This window comes from Motacilla alba, chromosome 4 (genome assembly GCF_015832195.1).
Source record: "Motacilla alba alba isolate MOTALB_02 chromosome 4, Motacilla_alba_V1.0_pri, whole genome shotgun sequence".
Lineage (NCBI taxonomy): Eukaryota > Metazoa > Chordata > Aves > Passeriformes > Motacillidae > Motacilla > Motacilla alba.
Window position 1 is genome coordinate 8,062,082 of NC_052019.1, and position 22,981 is coordinate 8,085,062.

A 22,981-nucleotide genomic window follows, 5' to 3' on the forward strand; every position below is an offset into this window, starting at 1 on the left:
ATCAAATCTGATTTTCCTTAAGTAGAAGTAGGGGTATAGTGAAGGAGTTTGGGAGGATTTTTTCTTTCTTTTTAATGCTGGATATTTTTGTTGTTGTTTTTGAATATACTTCTAGAAACTCTGTTAAACTCCATGTTGATGGTTATTATGTGTCCTGCTTATAACGTTAAAAAAGATGCACAGCTTGTGCATTCCTAGTGTTCATATGCATAATACAAAAATGATGAATCAGTGCAGGAAAATGTTACATCAGATGCTAACTTATGTAAATCTCTGCTGAGTTAGGTGTGCTGAGTTCTGTGATTAATGAGTTTTGCTCTGAATTGATGGATTTCTTTCTAGGCAAGTGTATATTCCAGTATTGCTGGCCTGTCATTTGTGGATCTATATTTAAACTTCACTGAGAAACAATACCCTTTTTTTTTTTAATGACCGCCGGACAAGATTTATACTTACTCCATTTTTTGAATGGCAAAAGGCAAATTGATAATTCCAAAATTAGTCTTAATACTTCTGAATAAGCTAGACAATTTTTTTCTTTAAAGACAGAGAGAGCAGTGGTTATTCAAAGCAAAACTGGATACAGTAGGTTTTATTCTAGTTCTGTCTACAGCAGAAATATTAGATATTGTTCTATCCGGTTTTCCAAAGTGATGGAAGTGTGTACACCATTCTTTCCAATGGTCACTTTTTTTTAATTCAACCCTATTTCTGCATGTGTAGGTGGTTGCTGAACATCCAGATGCTTCAAGTGAGGAGATTGAAGAGCTGCTGGAATCGCAGTGGAACATGCTTAGTGAAAAACAGAAAGCTCGCTATAACACAAAGTTTGCCATAGTGACCTCTCCCAAATCTGAAGAAGACTCTGGTAAACGTAAAACTGTGCTAGTGTACTCTAACTAAATTTGATATACATAGTGGCGTTAAACTAAGCACATATTTGAGACCCTGTAGGGAAAACAGCTTTCACTGTTTTCCAGTTTTAATTCTTGGTGTTTGTGCCAATAGCAAAGGAATGCCAATGGTTACAATAAACGCAACCCATGAAGTCTACATTTCTTGCTCATTGTTCTGAAAAGTTGTTATATGTAAAACTTCTGCTGTTTAGACATTGCTGATTTCTCATTCTTCTTCTGCCCATAAGCAGCTGCCATTGCATCCACTGCTTGTTACAAGTGGATGGTGGGAAGGGAAGATGAAGTGTTAACTGCTAGTAAAATTTGAGATGTTGTTTTTATAGAACAGTTAGAAATGGTTTTAAAAAATTAATCAGTGCTACACCTTTTCTTCACATATGCCTAAAGTGTATTACTTCACATCATCATCAACTCAGGAAGAGCAATTCCAGACTTTATTCTGTACCCTTCAGCCATTTGGCATTTTATTGTGCTACTCAAGGATTTTAGGACTTTGTGCAAGTTTGCAAATACTTTATTTTTTTCTCCTTGTATTTTTGTTGCTTTTTTCTGGTATTTCTTTTTGATGAACAGTCTTGATTGTTTTCCAAAATATTTGAGGGGGTTTGGAGTCGCTTACTTGAGAAAGGAGGAGGAAGAAGATAGTTTGCCATTTGCATGAACTTTATCAAATTTAACTAGCTATCATTTTTTCAAATTTAAATAGCTGCACAGCACTGTAAGAAGACTTATATGGAAGTATTAGAAGCCAACAGGTGCTGCTTTGGGCAATGACAAGAATGAGAGGGAGTGTTTGAAAGTTTGTGAGACTTGGAAAAACTTGTATAAAAATGGCAGTCAGTTTTGTTAACTATCTGTGTGTGTGTGTGAAATAACATCATTTTGTGGAAAATTGAAAAGTTTTTAACTTTAAATTTTAAGTGTTAAATATTTGGATATCAGTTTAAAAAAAAAACACGTTCTGTATCTCTCAAGGTTCATCATTGAAGAATATTGGAGAGGCCAAACGTAAAGTGTTTCAAGACTCACCTAAAAGGAGATCAAGATCCAGAAGTAATTGAAATTTGTGTTCTGTGCAAATAGCTCATCATTATAAGTAGCTGTTGAGTGTATTTTTTTATGTAATCGCCCACGTATCATAATCTCTTTATTTTATCTCAGATGTTGTCTTCTTTGACATTAGAACTTTAATGGAGCCCAAATTAAATATCTTAACACTGTAGTGCTGAATTTTGTTCACCTTCCTCAGTGTCATATTGCAAGAAATGTAATTGAAATTGTACCTGTACCAGGTGTTTCTAGTACATATATTGTGTACATTTATAGTTACCTACAGATGAAAATATGTCAGTTCACTTGTTCCCCATCTCAAATCTTCTTATCTTAAACTTGGAAGAATGTTGTGGGATTTCTTTTGCTGGCTTTTTGTAAGTAGCAGGTTCTCCTGGAGCCATTTCAGTCTGCTTTGTGGATTCAGTTGGATCACAGAATATGTCCTAGATTGTTTAGATAAGAACGTAAATTTGAAAATGATCCATATTTTCAAGTTGCTATATTTTTAATATTTAGACATTTGTTCCCACTGGAATAGAATGCTTGTAGCTGTAGGGCAATTTTCAGTTAACATATTTGTGCCCCTGGAGCTTGCAATTTTCATACTAATAATACTCTGTAGCTTCATAAACTAGAGAGTACTTGAGAGTCTGATTATGTTGTCATTTCATCTTGATGAAACAGACCACTTCCCAAACCCTCATCTATCTTTTTGAGGTGCAGACAATAGTGGAACCTTTGGCAGGGGTATGTAGATTACTCACTGACCTTTTGTATTTAGCAGCTGCTTGAACTTTACAGTGAACAACCATCTAAATACATAAATAACTTGGTGGTCTAAAATGGCCAGTGTGGTTCTGTTCATAGGATTCTGGTTCATAAAGGCAAGGGGATCTTATGGTCTCATGTAAAATACAGTCAGCTTGTTAGAGTCTGGAATTGCCATACCAGAAAGAGAATTAATCTGTACAGTTGGTGATATCCTGTCTTTTGCAGAGGCCCCATAATAGATGTCACCACTTAAAGCAGGCTTAAGGAGGAGACTTAGAAAGTCATTTTAGTGGAAAGGCACTGTTACAAAGTGGCAGGAGAGTTAGAAGCTGTACAGCTCAATCACATGCAGTCTGATGATATGAAATAAATGTTGGGCAGTAACATTCAGATCTTAAACCAGTGCTTGTACAGGTAGACTCATCTTTGTAAAACAACTTGAGTATGAAGTAGTTGATTTAGATTTGTTCTAGAGTTAGTCTTCAGCCCCAGAAACCAGACCCTAAGCATTAAGAGGTCATCAAACTGTGTTAATATTTAACCATGTTTTAAAAATAATGACTGAAAGAAAAGTACCTTAAATAACTAGATCAGTTCAAATAATTTCAAAGTAAGTTTTAGATTATTTTTCATGTGAGTTTCCCCCATCCCCCATCCCAAGGTAATTTACATGGAAATAAAAGAAACCAAAAAAAGAGGACAAAGGAGCCTACAGAAGATTTTGAAGTTCAGGAAGCACCTAGGAAAAGACTCAGGATGGATAAACAGAATAATCGGAAGGTAATTATGTCATTGGTTTGTTGGGGTTGATTTATAGCAGCACCAGTCACATTGCTGTAGTTAAGTTTGTCAGCATTTCCATTTTCAGGATTAAAAAAGAAATGTCCATATATCATACCAAACTGTTGTCAATATTCAGAGCTCCATGTGAGCTTACCACTGTGGGATTTTTCCTTTGGTTCTGAGGATGCAGGTATGACAAGTTGCACTTGCTACTTAAACTGTTTCCCAAAGGAATGTGCAGAGGGAGGCATGACCTCTCTGTGTTGTTATGCTCTGTAGTTCTTTGTCTTTCCTCCTGATTTAGAGTTAGTTCTACCGGAATGTAAAAGAAATATCTTTAGCCAGTATCTTCTGACTTTAAGTCCGAAGAGAGGAAAGCAAGTAAAGCAAAACAGAAAGACTACTTTTCACAAACAGGAAGGCTATAGGACACTTCAGAGTGGCATGCTGACCCTTTTTTGGGGTTAGGAGACTGCAGTAAATTTATATTTCTGCAGGAAAAGTTTATTTATCACACAAATTTCAGGCTCCTTTTCTGGTTAGCTTGCTTGTGAGAATGAGAATTTTCCTTACACAGGTCACTATGTATGTGGACACAGCACAAACCTTGTGGAGACTCAGGCACAGGTTTATTTAGTCATGCATGTAGAGCAGTGGATTCCATGGGTTTTACTTGTGTGGAAAGCTTAGCTCTCACATGTGTTCAGGTGTTTTATTGCAGTATCATACCGTACTGTGAGTACCATAGACCTAAGCTCAGAATTTCAGTGGTGTACAGCAATGAAATGAAACAAGCTAAGAGAAGGAAAGGTAGTAGATTTATTTTTTTAATGAGTTGTGGAGGTCTTATTTGTAGGTGTCAGTTTGTTTGGTGGGCTGGTTATTTTGCTACTTCTGTTGATATTGTGGATATTAAGACAACTTGTTGTCTTAGAGTTTAATATTAAAAAAAAAGAGAATTTCAGATAGACTTAATGAGCTGATTAGCAAGGGACAGAGATAATTCTTAATGTTGTTACCTCTGGAGAAAGAAGGGCCAAAACTGGTTTTTGCACTTCTTGCTGGAATGGGTTAGTCATTGCATATTCATGTGACTTTCTAGGAGAAGTTTTTCAAACCTTTTTAAACTTGTCTGATTGATTTGAATATACTATAAACATTAGATGCATGGAATAATGAAGTTTACTTATTATAATTAATTCCTCCTATAAAGTCCTTGATTTGACTGTTCTAAAGGTACTTTCCTGTCCCACCAGCATTTGTACCCTACAATTATCTGCATTCCCACAAGCAGGATGAAAGGTGGTTGCAGTATAGTTCATGCCTGAGAGGTTCTGGTATATTTGGTGCTGTGACACACATGTGAATATGCCAGCAGGAAAACAAATCACTAAATGAGATGAATGATTCCCATAATATTCATAGCACTAATGGGTATGAATACCCCTGACTTTATAATGTGCATTTAAAAAATGTTGTTCTCTCTCTGGTCAGTTTATCAGAACTGCTTACAAGGGGTTTGATGTTTGTAAATATTAGGTGGTTTGGAAACTCTGAATGCATATAGCAGGGTTGTGCTCCACAGAAAGGTCAGATATGGTTTATAGTTTGTTTTAGGAATTCTCTCTTTCTTTTTCCCAAGGCACTGGCAGCTGTATATGCTGCTGCTTAGTAGAACATCCAGTGAATGACAGTGAAAATGTCTATGTAATGATTCAAAAAAGCAAACACTAACCATACACCTTCTTTCTGCTACTCCCATTTTACCTGCAGGCTTTAGGTACAATAATTTTGGATAGGAGGAGCTTTGATTTCATGACATTTTACTTCTTGCACAAGAGTTGTGGGTTATGCTCTCCCTTTGTCCTTAATTCTTATTTACAAAATCAGAATGTTTTCACATAAAGTAACCAAGCCATAAGTGCCCATATGGAGGTTTTGAAAAACTAATTTGTTTGCTGTTGCTTTGATGATGTATATAAAATGCACATTAACAAAACGGGGGTTCTGTAAAGTGTGCTTTAAATTTAAGAATGAACTATCCTGTACATTTTCACAGAATCACAGAAGCCTTAGGATTGGAAGGGGCCTCTGGAAATCATCCAGTCCAATCCCCCTGCCAAGACAGGGTCATCTAGAGCAGGTTACACAGGAATGTGTCCAGGTGGGTTTGGAATGTCTCCAGAGATGGAGACTCCACGACCTCTGTGGGCAACTGTTCCAATGCTCTGCCACCCCAAAGTAAAGAAATCTCCCTCATGCTGAGGTGGAACTTTGTGTGGTTTAGTTTATGGCCATTACTCCTTGTCTTGTCACTGGGCACCACGGAAAAGAGTCAGGCACCATCCTCCTGACCCCCTCTTTTCTTTCATTTTTCATTACTTTTTACTAAGAAGTAATCTTAGCAAACCCGTAGTGGGAGCCTCTGGTGGCATTGGTGGTAGGGCAGCTTAGAGCTCAGTAAAAGCACAGCATGGCACCTCTGTAGCCATTTGTGTTGATTTTTACAAAGGAAATCAGTTCCCTGGCCTTTGAGGCGTTCACCTGCGCATCTTTGGTAAAACTGATGGTCAGATGAAGACTGTGAAAAAGCATGTAAAGCATTGGAAATGTGTGTAAAGCTTTCTGGTCAATAGAGTTGTGCTTATTAATCAGGCAAGCATGACATGGTTAAGTATTTTAGGCTACAGCTTTAGTGATTTGAATGAATTTGTAACATAGGAAATGGAAAAAAATAGTGGCATATGTAAGGAGCAATGTCTTAATTTTGACAAAGATTTGACAAAAACTTCCCCTCTTTTTGGCATAAACTTTTAATCATGAATTCTCAATCTGGAGCAAATTTAGGTGCTGTTCATTCTCCCTTGAAAATAGTGGTTTTATTTTGGAAATGCTGAAACAATCTTAACCATAGTAATTTTAAAAATGGCACTGCTATAAGTTGTGGAGTTGGAAGCAAGCCTCTCTGAGACTTAGATTTCTGCACAGGGTTTACTCTCAAATTTCTATTCTAATTCTGCAATTTACCTTTAATAATTAAAGGTCTTTATTTGGCCAGTTTGTACAAAGAATAGTAAGGATAATTTACAAGTTTTGTGTATAGCACTCCCCCTTTTGATATGCTGAATTTGGGATGGATAAGTGGGATGCTGAAGTACTGTGTTCTTTAATATTTCTCATTTGTTTATGGGTTTGTGCCCTGTGCTGTAAATGACTTCTAAAATTCATTTAAGTGGGGCTAGTTTAACTACAGTACCATTCAGATATTTGTAAAGACACTTTCTTTTTAATAACATAAATCCAGAACTATTTGCCAGTTGTATCCAACCACTCATAAATTAGGAGTTTTTTTATTTTTTCATATTTTTTTTTGTGACAGAGGGAGACAAGCAATGACAAAACAGCAAAAACAAACTCTTCTAAGGTCACAGAAACCTCCTCTTCACAAAAGAACCAGTCAGGTAATGTGGTCAGAATAAGTTTTCATGTAACTTTTTCAATTAAATACTTTTACAATGCCCAGGTTGTCCGAGGCAGCCGGCTAAATTCTGCTGACTCAGCGAGCAGTTGCAGGCACTGTGCCGCAGCCGGGGGGGAGCCCTGTTCCTTCACTGCCCTCCTGCAGCTCGATCCTGGACTGAAATTGTGCATTGCTGACTCAGAGCAGCAGTTCACAAGTTCCCCGTGGGATGGCACCAGATTAAAGCTGGTGCCCCCCAGGTCTTGGCGAGCAGGGAACAAACCCTGCTGCTCCCCTTTGCCCCCTGCACTGGCCCAGTAAAACAAGAGCAGTGGCCGTCAGTGTCAGCGGTGCTTTGGGGTTTTAGTCCTCCCACGTTGTGCTTGATGGGAGGCAGTGTGGAGCATGAGAGGGAATTCTGTAGAGCCTTGGATCAAAACACCAAAGTCAGACTTGTTAATGATGCTCAAGTTGAAGGTAACTGCTACCAGAGCCTGTCTCTGCAGGTGTTACAGTGATTTGCCAAAGGCAAGCGAGCTTCAGCAAGTCCTGCATGGTGTAGAAGTGGTGATGTGCCATGGCTAATGTGTGGTACTTGGCTCCTGTATATAAATTCTCTCTTAACAGAGTGTTAGTGGTACTCAGATTATGATGAGCTCACATAGGCATTCTCATATAACTGCTACCTCTGCTTTAAAGAGGTCTTAAGTCACGAGATACTTTGATTTTAATAGAAATGAGACTATAAAAATTTGGGAAAACATTTAGCACGTATTTGATTAATGGAGACCTTTATTTTTAAAATCAAGCCAAAATACATGGCTTCAGAAGCTTCATGTTCACTCAGTCCTATGTAGGTGCCCACAAGACTTACCCAAATAATTCCTTCCTGTATCTGAAGGAATATTTTAAATGGCTTCAGGGAGATAACATTTTAAAGTTCCAAACTTCACTTTGTAAACCAAAATTATTTTACAGCAACGAAAAATCTGTCTGATGCATGTAAACCTCTGAAGAAGCGAAATCGGGCTTCAGCAGCAGAATCTTCAACTCTTGCTTTTAGCAAGAGTTCATCTCCTTCAGCTTCCTTAACTGAGAATGAGGTAAAAAAAAAGTGGTGTTTGCACACAGCCATTTAATTACAGAAATTATCAGGTGTGAATCTTGTTTAAAACAAAAAAAAAAAAAAAAAAAGCAAAACTCAAAGGCGAATTCTCTAACGTTGGTGCTCTAGACAAGTTACAGTTTTGGCCTCTGTGAAACCTGTTACCGTGTGCATTGCAAATCATTTATTGTAACACCAACGTCTGCTTTGGGGACGTCGAGATATTATTGTGGTTTTTAATGTATTTACCAACAACGTTTTAGAATTGTAACCTTCTCTTAGAGGCAAAGTAAAATGCCAGTGTGTTCTGTATTTTCTTCTACAGATTTTTATGTAAGTGTACTACATTAGTTACATTATGTAACTCAATATTGTCATGTTGCCATAGCTTTTATATCGAAGCAAATTTCCTAATCCTCTGTTTGATCTAGAACTGGACGGTCTTCTGAGCAGAGCCCCTTTTAACTCAAATTAGTTTTCAGGCTGTTTTAGTGCTATTTCTCTGTGATGCAAATAGTTCCAACCCCAGTAGAGTTTACCAGGCAGTGAAGGATGTATCTTTTTGATACTTGCTAATTATAGTCTTAGCTCTGCAAATTTGGAACTGTAATTCTTCTCAGTTGACATACAATAAATGAAATGTATGTACCAGAAGTGTATTCATACAATCCATTAAACCATTCCCCAAGTCATCTACACTGTTAAAACCAATCAGCCAAAGAGTGGCAGCATGAGGGTGAAGTATGCATGCTGTTTTGCAGGTGGGTTTGGATCCATAGTTGCTAGGATTTAGTAAAATATCCATAGACAACAGCTTCACCCAGTCTGTGTTACAAAAACTGTAGAGAAAATACTTGCCTGCTAACAAGGGAATAGGGCTTCCAGCTCTCCTAGAGACTTTCATCTCCCCTAACAAATGCATGAGGTGCTGTAATGAATGCAGTTAAAATATCTAGGCAATGTTCAGTAAACAGTTTACCTTTGGGTAGGGGAAAAAAGATTGCATGTTAATGGCTGTATATCTTAACTGTAACTGGAAAAACATTTTGACTAAAAAACCTCAGTAAATGCTCCCTCCTGTACCCCAATAAAATAAGCAAAGGAGGTCCCACAAGAAATAATGTCCATAGCAGCAGCCAAGTAAAGTAATATTTATTTTGTTTTCTCAGTTGAGAGACTCCCATCTTTTGGCTTACCAGCTTCTGCTGGATTGGCTTTGCTGGTGGGACTTGCTGTGTAATGGTCTATTTGGGGCTCTCTATTCAACCAGACTAGTTTAAGGAAAAATCTGGGGGGTTTTGGCTAAAATATCCATCTCTAAATATTGTTCACTCAGAAGAAAGATTCTTCTCTTTCTCAAGATTATGATTATAAAATGAATTATCCAGAAGTCTTTCTTAACAAAAGACTCTCTTTTGTAGGATTTTGGGTTGTAACATAATGGTTCATATGTAAGAAAGGATGTGGTTTTATCTTACATATGGCTGAGATGGAAATTCTAAAACTTAGCACTGATTTACTCAGCTACTGTGAACAGTTAAAGGTCTGAGAAAAATTAACTTCATACACTGCTCACAGAACACAGATACACAAACTAGAAAGTTAATTAATTGTTTTCAAAGGGTTAAAATACTAAAAAAAAAAGTCCCAAACAGCATAACAGAAAACACACCTTGTTAAATAATTTTGGGGGACTGGGTGCAGGGGGAAGTAGATTAATGGACTAAATCCTTGGATTGGTTAAAGCCACACTGACCTGAACTTGGACCAACTAAGGATTGGGCCCAGTTTGTTTCCTATATTAGATATATTTCTGCTGTTAAATAAAACAAAAATGTCAGGCACGTGTTTCAGAAATTAATATTGACCTGCTCTACAAAACAAGGAAAGACAGAAATTCTGGATTGTGTGGGTGGCTCTTAAAAACTTGTTCCCCTTTTGTGGTTTTATTTAGCACTTGTCTAAACAGCTAAATATGTGTGTATCCTGAGAGCATTCATCTGGAGAGAAACTTTCCCAGTATTAAGGGAAAGTTTTTTTAAAAATAAATACAGTCAGGTAATGGTGAAAGCCTTGCACAGCTTATTGAGTAGGATGTAATTCTTCTCAACTTTAAATAGATTTAATGATTAACTTTCACATTTCTGTGTTCACTATAATACTTCTAAGTGTTGGTTTAGGTGCTCTCTTAACAAGTACAGGAAAAATTCTGTGTATTCTACAAGCACATACATCTCCACAAGGTGTATATATGAGGATTCTGGTCTTTTTTTTTTTTCCCTTCTCCTTTTTTTTTTCTCCCATACTCTTTGTGAACAGCTTGTTCCAGAATGGAACCTGGATGTGACTGTTATTTGTCAAGAACTGTTGTTAGCTACACACCCCTTAAATGTTTGTCCTTTACAACCAGGTTCTAGGAAAGATGTGCTCAGTTCTTTCTTGTTTGAAAGATGCATCTTATTTGACATTTAAAAAAATATTTTGAATGCTTTTTGTTGTTATTAGGGGATATTTTTTTAAATGGGGTTTATTTGAAATACTATAAAATCAGGCGAGGCCAAATTTTCAGTTGATAAATTACTTTGGGAGGGAAATAAGAGTGGGAGTGTGGATTGTTCAAACAGATTTATAGATGTGACATATTAGAGATTAAAGGTTCACTCCCTTTAAAAAATTGGGCTTTGAAGTTGTTTTAAGAGGGGTGGACAGAAGCAGTGAAGTGTTTATATGGGAATAAATGAATTTCATACCTGCGTTTAATTTTGAAACAAAATAATTTTACTTCTAGGCACTTGACTCAAGTCACTTATGTGAAATATGATTTTGTTGAAATGAAATTCTTAATGAGCAACTGGTAGGGCCAGATGTGAAAAAGATACTCAACACTTTGGAGTCTGCAAAAGCTCGGCGTAGTTTTTTACTGGCTATGGTGTAAGACTTGGTGTAAGCATCCAAAAGCACATATTTGTGAGAAGAGATGCAGATGGTGTATTTTAATTTCTTTTTTTACCTTGGCCCTCCACCCCCCAATAATGTAGTAGGTGCCAGTAAGAGTGTAATCAGTATTTTTTTAATAAATAAAAAAGACTTTACATTACCATTACTGCTGGATTATTGGCACACTTGGTGTGTTTGCATGAAACATATCTGCTTTAGCTTTTCAATCAATTTTTGTGATTATTGTCTGGCTTCATTAAACTGGATGAATTTGTTGACAGCAGATAAGTGTCAAAGTATCGTGCAGACAGTAGGTACTACTTACAGACTTTGTCAAAGAAACTGTAACTTTTCCTAAGAGAGGACAAAATAAAGCACATGTGATACTCTCTAAGTTAGCCAGCCTGTCATTCATCACACCCTCAAGCTGAGCTGGCCAGCAGATGGCAGCTTAAAGAAGCCTGGGAAAGATTTGAAGAGGTGCTTTTATTTTAATTTCATCACATCTTCCTTAGAGGAATTCTTCTTTCCTTCTGTAACAACCAGTGTCAAAACAAGCTCAGTTCCTGGCTATAGCTACAAATTCTTGTGTTTCCAAGGCCTAGCAATGCAAAATATAATAATGCAAGCCTTAATGCTCTTTGTCTTCATGTTAAATAGTGGATTTTTTTTCCCATTACTGATTTGAGACAGATTTCATTTATCTGCATTTTTAATGGGCATTAGCATGTATACACAAAGGAGAAAACATGTACAGCTCTTAAAAGGTAAGGTGTTTGCTTGAGGAGGCAGTCATGAGACATGCACAGCTTGCAACTCAAAAAGTACATTAGCTCCATTTATCAACCCTGGAGTCTAGTTGTCCTAAAATATGCAACTAAAAACTCTTACTGAAGGTGAAAATAACTGACTTTTTGATCCTAAGAACAGGAAGGAAGAAGGGAGTTCATGTTATTTTAAACAAACTACTGATCTTAAGAAAAAGCAGTTGCTGTTGACCTTGCAGGTTGTTAAACAAAGTCACTGTGCTTCTAGCATTTAATTCAAGCTTCCTGCAAATATAATTCTCTCTTCTAAACATTGCTTAAGGATAACTTAATATATAGTGCCACCTTACATCCTGTGACTTAGCAGACAGTTGTTTCCTGTGTTTGTTTCTGTATGCCTATGATTTTTTTTCCCCCAGAAAACAGTCAGGGATACATTTTTATGGAACACTGCAAGTAGTTGGACTTGATCCTTGCTAAACCTCTGCTAAAGCCTCTAACATTTTACATGACCTGCATCACCCACCAGACCATACAGTTTTGTTACAATGGTTCTATTTTCATGTGGAAAAAAGTTCAAAGCTTCACTTTTGTTCTTTGACAGCACATTCTGTGTAGAAAATTAAGTTTCTTGTGTACTTATTCTTCTCTTGTGTGTTACTTAGCCTTCAGAGTGCAGAGAATCTGTTAACTGAATGTTTACATGATGTAGGTTTTTATTCTGCATCCCCTACCAAAGTACCATGAGTATCTGTAGGCAATTTTATACTGTTTTAAAATGTTCTCATAGTTTTAATTAACTTTCCAGGCAAATTCAGAAATGCATAATATCCTTATCTGAAACGTCTAACTCCTGCTAATAATAAAAATGAAACTTGTCCCAGGCTGTCTTTTTTTTGCTATTATAGTACTGTGTACACTGTGGCACCGCATACTTAAAGAATTTATCTAGTCTAGCAGTATGGGCCAAAATATCACTCTTCATTCAGTTCAGGAATTCTTATATGAAATAAAGGAAATGTTAACTGTAACTCAATTGGCTCTGTCAGTTTTTCTGTCTCTGTGTGGGTGCACGATAGATGGTCTTTTGAATACAGCCTGACCTGTTTGTATGTTGCTTATTGACTTACTCTTACATAAGTTGCTCTTAGAGTAAAAAAAAAAACCAAAACAAACCCAAGCCTCTAGCTGCTCAGATTTTGTTAATAAGAAAAAAAAAATGCAGTTGACGTTTATCTGTTGGAAAGATGGAAGAGTTTATTTATCAGAACATGCATCCTCCAAGCTTTGTAGAGAGAGCTGTTAGCCAGCCCAGCCCACTTCCTCCTGAGGGACTGTGGTGTGGAAATCACTGACTCTAAAGTCTTGTCAGGAAGTCTGAGATTGTAGCTGTGTCCTGAGTGTTAAGGAAAGTGAAACTTAATGGGCAACAGCATTCAGAGCTCATGAAGATGTGCCTCTTTAATTGCCTGTGAAAAGGTGCTGTGTATCTTTTGTATATGGTATGTTAATATCATATGGTCGTGATATATATCATGGCAGGTGACCTGAGGGGATGTTGCTTAGGACATCCCTGTAAAAGGTGCAGGTCACTCTTTGTGGGCCCTTTCTTTTATGGATCGTGCTGCTCCTGCCCTGGAGGAGACTTGCCTGCCAAGCAAGCAGGAGGAAATCATTTCCTGCCATGCTTTGTTTTCATTTTATATAGCCCTAGCTCTGAGTTAAGTGTACATAGTGGGGTGTGTTTCCTTTTGATGTCCTACAGCCTGCATTATAAAGCAAGTGATGCTCAAGTGAACCAGTGGGAAGTGGGAGGGGTTGCCTTCTTTGGATCTCAGAAAATTTGCCTTTCAGTTGTTTTTGTTGCTGCTTAAACAGAACGTGACAGAAGAACATCGTTGTCTTGAATGACTAAGACCAAAACCTGTATTCTTAAGGCTTAAGAAGGCTGTTACACAAGCATATGTGAGTAATACAAGAAGGGCTTTTATTAGACAGAGTGAATTGATCAAGTGATTTTTTTGAAGAAATTTTTTTGGACAAAAATTGCACTTTGGTAGCTGGAAAAGTCTAAAGAGGTGTGTGACTGGTGGAGTAGCAACTGTTGGAGCCTGTTCCAGTGTAGGCACCATAGATGCTCAAATGCTAACAACTTCTTCAATCTGAATTTCCAAATTTGTTTTGAGCCTTCAAGCATGGCAGGAAAACCTTGTGTGAATTGGATCTAGGAGAGGGGAAGTCCCAGGGAAGCTGATGTGCACAGAAGTGCTGATGTTCAGTCTGCAGTTGCCAACACACAGTGAATAGTATTTGGGACTTGATTCTGCTCCATGAAACAGACGTTTTTGCTTTAGCAGATATTGATGCTGGTCCTTTAGGACAGTCTTTAGCCAGGAAGTACTTCAAGGGAAGAAAAAAAGACACACCATGACCCCCTCCCCACCTCCTAGGATAACACTGAGCCAGCAAGGATGCTTTCTTAGATCAGCTGTTGAAAATGAAATCCTAAATCTAAAACAAAAGGCACAATTAATAGCCAGGTCACCAGCTGACCAAGCAGAATGTTTGCATTTTTTTTTTTGTTCTTACTGTCATAACTTCTTAAATTCCCAGGCTCCAGATTGCATGAGTACAGACACTTTATTTTCAGACCTAGAATTTCTGAACCTTTTTTTCTTTGAAATTACAGAGCAGTGATTGTGCTGGCTCTGGTATTTACTCTGATTTTGGAGCTGTCTGAACGGAAGGAGACAATTTTAAGTGGAGAAAAAAATTTTTTTTTATTCAAGTGGGTGGAGCAAATGTCTACATCTGTGTTTGACTTCATCTGCTTCTTTGAACCACAGCATGATTTGAATTTTTAAATTCCAGTCTGTCCTTTCACAGCTTATATCATGTATCAATATGATTGGATGCCAGCTGAGAATATGTCACTACCTTTTTTTTTTTTTAGTAAGTGACATTTCAGCCAGCCAGATGTGAAAGGAACAATACCATTTGCAAAGCTCACCCACGTGGTTCTAGAAATATGCAAGCTGAGTGTACATACCAGCTAGCATTTAACTCTTCTTTGTAAAAAGCCAGAGGGAATGAAGAATTGCCTTGCATTTCTGCCGAGGTGTGTGGCTGAGCCTGGAATCAGGTACCTGCTTGTAAAAAATGCTTTAAAAATTGTAGTAGACCTGGATTCAGTATTTAGATGTACTGTGAGAATCGTTTCCCTGCATTAGTGCTTGTCCTTTCACCTTTAATTGGTGGTGCAGTGAGCTGTGCAGTTAACTCGGGGCTCCGTGTTGCAGCTGCAGGACTCGTGTTACAGCTGGAGGAAGTCTTGCAGGAGGAAAACACTGAGCACTGATTTTGTACACAAAATCTGTGTAGAGAGTCTTCTGTCAAATTGACTTCCTGCCTGCCCCCCTCGAATCATTTTAGAGTGCTTCAGACAAAAGACAAAATTAAGAATATAAATATATAAACTCAGAAAATGCACATAGCTGACTCAGTTTCATTCCTCTCAATGCCCGAGTGTGCTGTGTTATTGTAACTGTTGTGTAGAGTTGCACACATTTCCTCCTCTAAGCCTGCTTGGCAACCTCTGTGAAAACCAAACACTTATTTACTCAATATAACCATGCCAGGGAAACTCCATTATTCCACCAACAGTCCTTGCATCTGTATGCACGTGTAGGTCCCTTTAGCACATAACAGGCAAAAGCAGTCCAGGAAGCAGGAAGAAAAAGTAAATATCATCCTTAGACTGAGCAATTAAACAGTTACCCAGTGTTCAGCAATGCTTGCTGATGTAATCTGGCTTTATACATCAAATATTGCAGTATGCAAAGCGTGTTCATTCAGTTATGAATTCATACTGAAGATGGCTTTTACAGGCATTGTTACATAGTCTTTCTAAAAATAGGTTGATGTTTGTCTGAAAGAATCCCTTAAGCACTTCTTTTGGTTATTGTGAACAGGGAATTTTAGCATATAGTTCAAAAGAAAATGAAAAATACTTTGGGGGATTTGAAGTCTTTATATGCTGATCCCTGTACTGTTGTGGACCTGAGTAACTGTTCCAAAAATACAGTACTAGTATAAAATGTATGCTCAAAATATCTTGAGATGACTAAACCCACTTGTTTAATGACCCATTGCTACAATTTCTGTCTTTTGATGGGTAAAAATACAATACTAAACACAAAGAATTTACAGAGATGCCAAAACTTTGTCCCAGTTTGACTTGGTAGTTAAATATTTTTTCAATAATAAAGCTATGGGGAACTTGGAAAAATGCAGTAATGTGTTCCCTTTTGAGTTTTATGTGTGTAAGCAGTGAATAATAACTGAGACACATGGGAAAGGAAGGATTGCCTTGGGAGCCTCATGGGAAAATGGTCATTTCTGAGAGTGGTAATGGTATTTAGAACCTCACTAACCCCTGAAGTCAGTTCTGGCCTGCCCCACATGAAGAGCATGAATTGGTTTTTAGGCTGTTTCCCTCCCTTTTTCTCACTTGTGTGTGCAGGTGCAGCATTTCCAGTAGAAGGAGCTGCATTTGATTTCTGAAATACCGCTCTTGCTCGGTGTTCAGGCAGTGAAGTGTGAAAGCCTCTACAGGCCAGTCCTCACAAAATAATGTTGCTGTTCAGTGACTGAAGGGAAGCCTGACGGATGTGCAGTATGTGAAGGCTGATGGTGCTTGCACTGATCCTTCCTTCAGCAGAGGAAGGGTGTCCTCCATGTCACAGCAGCAGTAACTGCTGAAGAGGAAATGATGGCAGAGCTCAGGTACAATTTCAGTGCAGAAACTTGGCACTTGCTACAAGCCTGAAGTGAATAGCCTTGGCTTTTTTCCACCTAAATTTATGCTCCTTAAAACAGTCCTTTGCCTTTATGAGAAATAAGAAATTACTCCAAATGTAAGGCAGAATAAAATAGCTACAAATTGCCAATTAACACATGTTGCCACTAATCTAAAGGTTGATTACTTTGAACCCTGGCCTGAATTTCAGAAGAGTTAATTATATACCATTTTCTTTGCTGGGAGGATTATATTACAAAAGTAAGGACAAGACAAGCTCTGGTATGATTACAAGGGAAAGATGTATATTTGTAACTTAACAAGTAAAGTAAGAAGCCCCCCAAACCTGTCCATATTTGTATTGAAGGCTGTGTTTTGGGCTCTGGTATGTGAACTGTTAAAAACTTCCACAGGAGTGTTATGTTTCATTGCAGAGGTGGCTGTGTCACGTCAGCATGAGCTGATTTCGAGCAATCTTCTTGTAAATCATCTTTACTTAGTGACTGTTTCAATCCACATGTATTTTAATTGCAAAGCTCAGTGTCCCCCAGATGAATCAGAACCTGTTAGGGCTGCTACAGCTTGCTGGGGTACAAGTGCAGTTTTCCCAACCACTTCATGCTGTTCTTCTCTTAGGTTCTAAGTGATTTCTGAGAAACACTGGATGAAGGGTTGGCTCAGCCTCTTCTCCACAGGCCTCAAGGAACAGATGCTCTTTTACTTCCCTGATATTTCCATTGGCTATTCTGGGCAAACTGCAGGGGCTGAGATGTTGAGTTCCAATTCTCTTCCTAGAGGGAGCTTTCCTCAGAGAGGTCTGGTGGTTAGTGTTACACCTGCAAGATACAAAGAAGGGTCCAATTAAATCATCCTAAAGAAACACATCCCTTTCTAATGACAGGAAATTTGCTACCCTTCCCCTTCATTAGGGCCCTAAACTATGAAATCTGCTAGTGAGGTGTGTGTGAGCTGTGCATGGATTATGGCTGTTGGAGAGGATGGTTAAACCTCTGGTCGTGGTGGCAAGGATGAAGAGGTGCATCCTGCAGCCTGCTCCAGGCCCAGGGATGTGTCACTGAGCTGCTTGTGCATGGAGTCACTCACAGGAGTTGAGACAGCCGTGAGCAGCTATCCGCTCTTGTCCGTGCAATACAAAACTGGTGCTTAGTAGAGCATTTGATTTGTAAAGGGTGTGAGACTCCTGACAGCTGCAAAGGAGAGATTTTGAAAGATACTCTCAGCCTGGCAGCCATTCAGTTGATGAACTGAGGGTATTTTGTTCGTGCTCCATGTGTTGGTATTTGTGCTTGAAACCTGGCAATAATTTGTAGGTGGATGTAAATTGCCAAGTCTTCTCTTGAAATGGGCTGATAGAATTTGGCTTTTGTGGTTGCATTTGTGATGTTGGGTTTGATTCTTGCCAGCAGTGCTCCTTTTTTTGGCTCAGTAACCATTTCATTTAAATAAAGGGCTGATGGATTCATTCCGAGGCGGTGAAATCTCTGTTCTGTAGGAGAATTGATGTCAGCCTGAGGTTCACAAATGGCTGGGATTTTGTCACCCATATCTAGGGGGATTCTGAAAAACTGCCTTCTGCCAATAAGGTTCCCTTTCCATATAGAGGTCTGCATTCTTTGGTTGAACAGAGTGTATAAACCAAGGAAAATCTTGGGAAACATTGCTTTGACTCATTCTCTGAACTGAATATATTTATCTCTGGCTATGTTCTGTTTCTCTGCTGTGTTTTCAAAAGCAGTGAGCTGGGGGAAGAAGAGTCCCTTCCTCAAGGACCAGGCTCTGTGGTTTTTGCTGCTGGGAAGACTGTGTTAACTCAGGGGGTGCTGCACAGATGGGGTTTCTCTGGGTTTAGGTATTTTGTGGGGAAAAGGTGGGAAGCCCAGTGTCAGGTTACAACAAGACTGCCTGTTTTGCTTTGCTTTGTTTTGTTCTGTTTTGTTTTTAAGTGGAAAAGAAATGCAGATCTAAGACCTTCCAGCTTATTTTTCCTTTTTTCTTTTCTAACCATGACTAATTCTGGCTAGTTCAAACAAGAACATAATGAGCTACTAAAAATGTTAGAGCAGTGTGCCACTAATTAATGTTTCTGTGGGAATAGTTTAAACAGAAATGAGCATGTGTGTAAGTTTACTTAAACCATAAGGGAAATTGGGTTTGTGTTTCTGCCATGCTCCCACGCTGCCTTCCTTTAACTGCCCCTTCCCAGCAAGAATTTTGCAGTTCACTATTTCACAGCTCCTTCCAGGAGACAGAGATTTCCTGGTTATTGCCTGTTCATTGCCTGAGCAAAGCAATGATTTTACCTGCAGTTTCTTTTAACCACTTATGAAATGGTTGGGCAGAATCTTCAAATCACTCCAGTTGTAGAAATTTTCCTGGGTGAAGTGGAAGTATGAATTTGCACAGAGGAAATAAATTTCTACCCTTGCAAGTAATGTGGGGAAAAAACCCCACCAAGCAAGCAACAGCTGTCAGTCTGATCTAATTTTAAAAATATTTTTAGACATGATCAAGGAAAGCAAATGTTAAATGGAGGAATGCAAGTTAGCTGGCAGCAGCAGTGAGAATTAATCACTCAAAACCAATGTTTCTAGAGGGATTTTATAAAAACTAAATCTAAGCCTGCTTTGGTCTTACATTTTTCTTTCTGATTTCAAAATAATAATCTCTAATAAATTTGCACATTACATGGATTGGTTGATGAGGAGGTTGCATGTAGCTGTCTCCAGCACGTAGCTGGGCCATTTTTAGAAAAAGGTGGTTTGCTGTAGATAAATAGGAGATTCTGTGTCTGAGAACAGAGAACAAATTCTTCATATGAAGTGGGGTGTCTGTGTCCTGACAAGTGGCTATTGGCAAAAATGATCTCTTAACCAGCACAGCAATTTAGAGTGACTTTCAGGGTATTGAAGAGGCTTGGGGAGATTCTTGCACAGCAGAACAGAAGTGGAGAAGAGTGGTATCATGTGTGCTTGCTTTGGACACGGTACTTACAAGACTTGTAATGGGTTGTTGCCTCCAGTTCTCATGCTTGATTTTTCAACAACCTTTTTAAAGCACAGAAAAGGGTTAGAGAAACCCCACTAAAATGGTCTATATGCTGGAAAATGTCCCCGAGGGAGAAAATTAGAGGGTGGAACAAAAAGGATTGAAACAGGCTTAATTGCAGCATGCTTCCACAGGAGGAAAATGTCTGCTTCCAGGGGACTTTAAATGTAGCTGAAATGCCTGGAGAAGGCATCATCAACTGTGAGCTGCAGTTAGACAGCCCAGTAGGGACAGGAGGCAGTCCTTTTGATGGTATGTGTGAATAACCATTAGAATGAGCTGAAAAAGAAATGAAGGCTTCCTTTTGCAATTCCAAATTGTGATCCTCTCTTGGAGAATGTACTTAGTGAGGCACAACTCACTGAGTATCATCTGGGGGCAGCAGCATGAAATTCTGCATCTTCTGGTGTAATGTGAGATGAGACAAATGACTTGGTTGTCTGTTAACCTCCTTAAATTCTATTGAACTGAAAACTACCCTGTATTTTGTTTTAAATATATTACTTAGGATGTGGTTTTTTTGAGTAAATTACAACTATTTTTAAAAACACCCCATATTTATTACATCTAGATCTGTTATTTGAGATTTATCCATAACTAGGCTGTCTTCTGTAGTATTTTGAGTTCATTGTTGACTCTAATGTTCCTTAAACATATTGAGAGCTGCTTGTTCTTTTCTTCCTCTCTTCTATATGCTGTTCACACTTCCTTGGAGAATATTTAGGTCAGAGACTTTGCAGCTTGGAGTTTACCAAGTTTCTTTTTAAAAATTGACTGTTGCTCTCTCATAAATCACATGCTCAGACTTTATTCAAGGGATTTGAAGATATCCCTGTGTTATGGCTAGGCACTTCTTGCTAACTGTATTATAGAACTGAGTACAAATAAAATGCCATATTGCAAAGTTCTGGTGTTCTGTTTTGGCTGCTGCTGAGGGGGATTGTTGTATAATCCTTTTGAAGAGACTTCCACAAATGCATATTCTGGTTTTAATCGAGGTGGTTTTTTTTGAAGGTGGGGGAAACAAAACCAGAAGAGTGTGCCTAAACCTGCTAGTCTGAGTTGCAGTGTGTGTGCTTCCATCAGTTCTGATGCTGTGCTAAGCTGCCCATCTGTGCCTGCTTTCTCTAACACCTATGTTTAATCTTCAGATCTCTGATGGCCAAGGAGATGAGCGCTCAGAGTCCCCCTATGAAAGTGCTGATGAGACTCAGACTGAAGTGTCTATATCATCCAAAAAATCTGAGAGAGGAGTGGGAACAAAAAAAGAATATGTGTGTCAGGTGAGAGACGTTAGCTGGGCTGTGTTTCCTGAGCTTTCCTAGAAAAGGTCTTTTTAAATACGAAAATGACAATATTAGGCCACAAACAGGTTGATCATGTGTGTCTGAGATGTCTGTTAGTGATGAGGTTGCCATGGCAGTAAATGGGATTCTTAATACCTAATTATTTTTTTCTTGACCTCCAGTAAATGACTTAGCCTTTCTGCTTGAGTTTCCAGGTCTGTAAGATAAGCATAATTTGTAGCTCAGAAGAAGCACAGGAGTGTTGCCAGGTGACTGGTCAGATGATGCAGAAGAGTTGCTGGTTTCTCTGTTAGCACAGAGGAGGAAGCCCAGCCCAGTGGGGTTTGTGCTCTGCCTGCAGCAGAGATGGCAGCACTGCCCTGCTGTGGTGTGCAGGCAGGAAGCCACTGGAAGCAGAAGCCTTTCTTCAAACCGTTCTAGAAGGGCTCTTAGGCTATGAAAAATCCTCCAGATGAAATTTGTTTCTGTGAGGCTGGGCAAGCAGTTACATTTCCATTTTTTGTACATAGTGGGAATGAGGTTGTATCTGTCTGTAAATGTTGGGTAATCCTTAAATTCTGCCGGCACTGTTGTTGGGTTCATTTTTAGTTATGCATGTGTCACTGCTAACCACTGAGACATAGAGGTATCATTGTGCCAGCTGGACTGATTCCCTTTTGCCAAGGAAAAGGAAAGGAAGGATGCTTTTTAACCCTACTCAGATGCATCAGTGTGCTCAGGGAATATTTCTTACAGCTTTTTTTGTCTATTCCTTTTTTTCTGTCAGGTTGTATTTACTCCTGAACCATTGTCTGAGAGGGATATTTCTAGTGGTTTAATGATTCTGTTACCTGGTTCAACTTAAAGCCAGGGCATGTGACGATGCTTGTAAAATTATATTTCACTTGTTAAATTTGATTTCAACAATGGGAAAAGTTATTTTGAGGAGCAGTATATGAAAAGGAATAAAGAAAACAGTTATTTTTCCACATATGAACTTTTCTTTAACATTCAATGCCTTTGTGTTGTAAAAGCTGTGTGAAAAAACAGGTGATCTCCTGCTGTGTGAAGGACTTTGCTATCGAGCTTTTCATGTAAGCTGCCTTGGGCTCTCTGGAAGACCAGCAGGAAAATTCATTTGTAGTGAATGTACATCAGGCAAGTTTGTCCCTTTCTATTAATTAAAAGAAAAAAAAAAAGTTATAGTTTTCCCATATATTGATCTAGGATATCCTCCTGGACAGAGTAGGTGTCCTCAGAGAACCCTTACTTACCTTTGGGATGTGACAGGGTGGGAGTCCATAGAGTACCACTAAGTATGCCACATTTTACAAAGTTTGCCCTGTTTCCAGTGAGAACTCTCTTGCACTGTGGCTAATTTAATCAGAATTCCATTGCCTTAATAACTGCAGATTATTTGCTTTCTGAGTACAATTAGAGATGAGGTTTAAAGTCTGTCACAATGACTTAAGAAATCATAGAAAAAAGAGCAGAGAATGAAATGTTTTAAGTTCTTTTTCAGTCCTTTGTGTGTCCGTATCAGTCTTTTGCTTTTCCTGTTAAAAGACTACCTTATTGCTATTAATTTCATTTGCTTTTAATCCTGTAATAACTGCTTGGAAGTTCTTAATCTCAAAACTTTACATAAGATTTGTGTTCTTGCTCATAAGCTCATTTCAGTACATGCAGTAAACCTTGTTGGAACTGCTGCTTCAAAATAAAGAAAAAAGATTAGAGGATAGTTGTCTTTGATTTGTGGTCCTGCTTCAGATTTCTGAGGACCACAGATCCTATTCCATTGGTTTAAAAAAATTTGAAAACTAAAAATTCCTACTTGTCCTGGCATACTGAGCCTTACAAATAAGAACATAAAATCAGATTGGTGAGGCTTTGGGTGTTGTTGTGTACGCTTCAACTGCAAAGGGGTTTGCTTTACTTTATTTGTATCTGAGCAGATCAGTATTTAATACTAAAGAGCTAAGGGAAATAGATTGCTGCATCAAGTAATGCAATTGATTTGTTGAAAAAAACCTCCTCC

The 22,981-nt window shown here is 38.5% G+C and overlaps 1 protein-coding gene across 9 annotated transcripts in view; it reads left to right on the plus strand.

Annotated features, from left to right (window-relative positions):
* Positions 1 to 22,981, plus strand: part of NSD2 (nuclear receptor binding SET domain protein 2) — a 98,234-nt gene that overhangs the window by 63,215 nt on the left and 12,038 nt on the right. For 7 of the 9 annotated variants that reach the window (XM_038136732.1, XM_038136736.1, XM_038136733.1 and 4 more), the window contains 8 exons: positions 724 to 868; positions 1,893 to 1,970; positions 3,403 to 3,521; positions 5,584 to 5,688; positions 6,904 to 6,985; positions 7,963 to 8,087; positions 20,809 to 20,940; positions 21,978 to 22,101. In XM_038136732.1, coding sequence (XP_037992660.1) covers positions 724 to 868; positions 1,893 to 1,970; positions 3,403 to 3,521; positions 5,584 to 5,688; positions 6,904 to 6,985; positions 7,963 to 8,087; positions 20,809 to 20,940; positions 21,978 to 22,101 — 910 coding nt within the window. Of the gene's footprint in view, positions 1 to 723; positions 869 to 1,892; positions 1,971 to 3,402; positions 5,499 to 5,583; positions 5,689 to 6,903; positions 6,986 to 7,962; positions 8,088 to 20,808; positions 20,941 to 21,977; positions 22,102 to 22,981 lie in introns of those variants that run through there. The other 2 variants (XM_038136738.1, XM_038136740.1) reach the window with 2 other exon arrangements.